Here is a 3,324-nt window from a genome sequence, read left to right on the forward strand (position 1 = left end):
CTGAAAAATGCAGCACCTGCTGACCCCTCAGCAGTGACTGACGTCAATATAATACTCAACTGTCCCTGGGACCCAGAGAGATGCAATTCTTCTGAGCTCATCCTGACGAAAGAAATCGGCAAGAGACTCCCTCAGGCAGTCGTCAGAAGGGGCAAAGCTCTTGATCGTAGCAGGCAGCCATGGAGGGGGAGGCGAGTAGTCAGGGGGAGGGAGGTCGGGGCCTCCGTGTAAGGCGTCGGTAATGTTAAGGTCCTGTTGATGCTGGCAATGGAGTGTGCCCAGTCTTTCTTTGCGTGAATATTAGGGAGCCATGCAAGGGTACGCTGTATCAGCGCAAAGACTGGCAGTTGTAGCCTGTGTTTGCAGAGCTGTGCGGTGACTGCTGCCGATCGGCTCCACACTCTATATTTGAGTGAAGTGAAGCCACTCTCCTTTCGACACGCGTTCACGGAGGAGCTCCTAGCACCACACGAAGCGCTGGGTTTTAGGGAGCGAACTTTCGGCCCTGATAACCCTACAAAACAGATTGCACTGTAGTCAGCTACTAACCTTATGGCGTGTGTAGAAGGTCCTCAGGACACGATAAGAGGCGCCTAGACTGCGACGGGAGAGGGCTTTCAGCGCTGAGATTCTGGGGGTAGCTCGCTCCCGTAGGTACCGGATGTGAATGTAGAAAGTCATGCAACTATCAGACCACACCCCCAAGTACTGGTGGCTGCGAACGATGTCGATCTGGTGCCCTCCGAGGAGGAGCTGACGCTCTGGAGGACGTAAGCCGAAGGGCAGACTGTTTTGTCAAGATCTATCTTGAGACCCAGTGGATGGAGAATAAAAATCGACGGGAAACTCAAACATTACATTTACCTTGTATTGATTTTAAGGAACAAATTTAGCAGCAGTACATTAAATTTAAGTCGGATGATAATTTTATCCGAGTATATACATATTTGTAATTTGGTCCGATATATACTGCCAGTCATTAATGTTGCAATCTTTGACTAAACGTTACTGTAAGCGACCAAAACACAGTGAGCGTACCGTGCCGTTATCCAAGAGATACGTACCAATTTTGCTCGGAAATAGCTCAATGTCAAGTGTTAAACTGCGCCATAATGGATAATCTGACTACGTGTAGTAATATCGAAGATATATTTGATCTTAGTATAAATTTCTGAAAGTCAGATGAAGGTATGGCCATGGTGGCAGTTCCGATTCCGAACTCGCCAGTCATTAAGCGTTGAATCCCCAAGACAGAAATATCCGTAACTACACTGACTAAGGCTTCAGCAATGATCCGAGAGGCCCACGTGAGCCTGCAGAGCTTCCTGCTGGGGCTGGGCATCCTCAGTTATTACATTCTGGTGTGTGGTTGGGGCGGGGAGTGGCTAGGTGCGACGGGGATGTGGTTGCTGGAGTGGCCTTGGCTGTACTGTATCTCCTTCTTCATAATCATTAACATCATCGTTGCAGTCTTCTACCGTGGTTCAGAGTGGCAGGTGATGCTGTTGTATTTGATGTGCATTAATGTTATTTCTGCCCATTTTTTGTTGTTCCATGAGTGTCTACAAATAATGATTGGATGATTGTCAGATAAACATCCAGTATGCTCTTTTTATTCCAACTTAGCTTATTATTATCATCTCTCCATCTTCAGTACTGAGTTGTAACAAGATTTTAACACTGGAATATGATGCTAGTCATGAAGGAGTGCCATGGAAAGAATGTGGAGCTGTATTGGTATGTCTCTGCCACAGGGCTACTTGAAATAAGCTGCCAGAGGATGAAAATTAGCTCGGGTTCAGGTGAAAGTATTATTAATTACCTAGCACGTACTCTTATTTGTGGTTATTTGTTTCAGATTGGCGTGCGAGGATGCTTGTTAGGTGCAGCATGTGGGAGTGGTGTGATGGTGAGTGCTCTTCTCCCCTCATCATACCACGTGTTCGGCTGGTATGTGGTTGTCCTCACTGTATTTCATTACTCAGAGTATCTCACCACCGCGTTGGGCAATCCCAAGACTCTTAGCCTAGACTCCTACCTCCTCAATCACAGTCTGGCATATGGGATTGCCGCTGCAGCCAGTTGGGCGGAATTCTTCATAGAGAGGTGGCTCTTCCCGGAGATGAAACAGTTGTGGGTCATTAGCATTGCTGGTATCATAATTTGTCTGTGGGGGGAAGTAATGAGGAAGTCAGCCATGCTCACAGCCAAGACCAACTTTAACCACATCGTCCAAATCAAGCGCCAGCAGAATCACGAGCTGGTCACTTGGGGAGCATACCAACTCTTCCGGCACCCAAGTTATGTGGGTTGGTTCTGGTGGAGTATCGGAACGCAGATTATCCTGGTCAACCCTTTCTGTATGCTGGCATATGCCCTTGCCTCATGGAAGTTCTTTAGTGACAGAATCAACTTTGAGGAGATGACATTGATTCATTTCTTTGGTGAAAAATACATAGAATACCAGAAGAAGGTGGGGACGGGACTACCATTCATCAAGGGGTATACTGGGCCACGACCTCCATTGGGGAGATCAATGAATGACTAGGATGTATACAACAAGAAACTGGTCTGTGTTACTGATCTGTAAATGGCAGTAAATCTTGTAGTGTACAGCATTTTAAAATAGTTGTGTATTATTGGCCACCAAGTACAGTAAATTCTTTTTTTTTTTTTTTTTTTTTTTTTTTTTTTAATGCATTAACCAAAGATTCTTCTACGACTGATCTCTCACATTTTAATCTGGAAGTCTGTATTCTGTGTTGTTTTGTTGTCTTTATTCAGTAAATTTACTGTTTATTCATTTCAAGAGTTAAGCATCATTTTCTAGCACATTGCAGAAACGTGCATTTCATTATGAGAGGGCTAACACTAAATATATAATATCTTTCATGTGAAATTCAAAATTTACTTTATTTTCTTCCTCTACTAGAAGGGACAACTTTTGCAAGCTCCCAGCCTTTTGTGGTTTCCTTTTTGCTTAAAATGAGTATGGGTATAATTCTAGGTTACATAAAATGTTTGTACCTTTACTGTAAAGTAAATGATTTTTGAGAGGCATCACTGTGTAATGAGTACACTGTACTGTATGTTGCAAGTAGACATAGTAACTCCTAGTTCCAAATCCCCCCTCTTGTTGTGGTGTACAGTATACAGTATCCAGTATGTAAATGTATTTAAAGACCATGGACCAGGCCAGCACGTCTAGGTCTTTAAATCATGGTGAAGTTTATCATCAGTGATGCAGTGTGATAGAACAGCGCACAATGTGTTGGCATATACTGTATGTACAGTACTGTCCTAGTGCATACAAAATAATTGTAA

The 3,324-nt window shown here is 44.0% G+C and overlaps 1 protein-coding gene across 1 annotated transcript; it reads left to right on the plus strand.

Annotated features, from left to right (window-relative positions):
* The first annotated feature begins 1,061 nt into the window (after positions 1–1,061).
* Icmt (isoprenylcysteine carboxylmethyltransferase ste14) lies at positions 1,062–2,628 on the plus strand. Its single transcript, XM_080284662.1, has 2 exons — positions 1,062–1,496; positions 1,859–2,628. The coding sequence occupies exons 1-2, from the start codon at positions 1,290–1,292 to the stop codon at positions 2,546–2,548; spliced, it is 897 nt and encodes a 298-aa protein (XP_080140788.1). The 5' UTR covers positions 1,062–1,289; the 3' UTR covers positions 2,549–2,628.
* The last annotated feature ends 696 nt before the right edge of the window (positions 2,629–3,324 follow it).

This window comes from Coenobita brevimanus, chromosome 102 (assembly GCF_032717465.1).
Source record: "Coenobita brevimanus isolate Jiangsu-jjx chromosome 102, ASM3271746v2, whole genome shotgun sequence".
NCBI classification, from domain to species: Eukaryota; Metazoa; Arthropoda; class Malacostraca; order Decapoda; family Coenobitidae; genus Coenobita; species Coenobita brevimanus.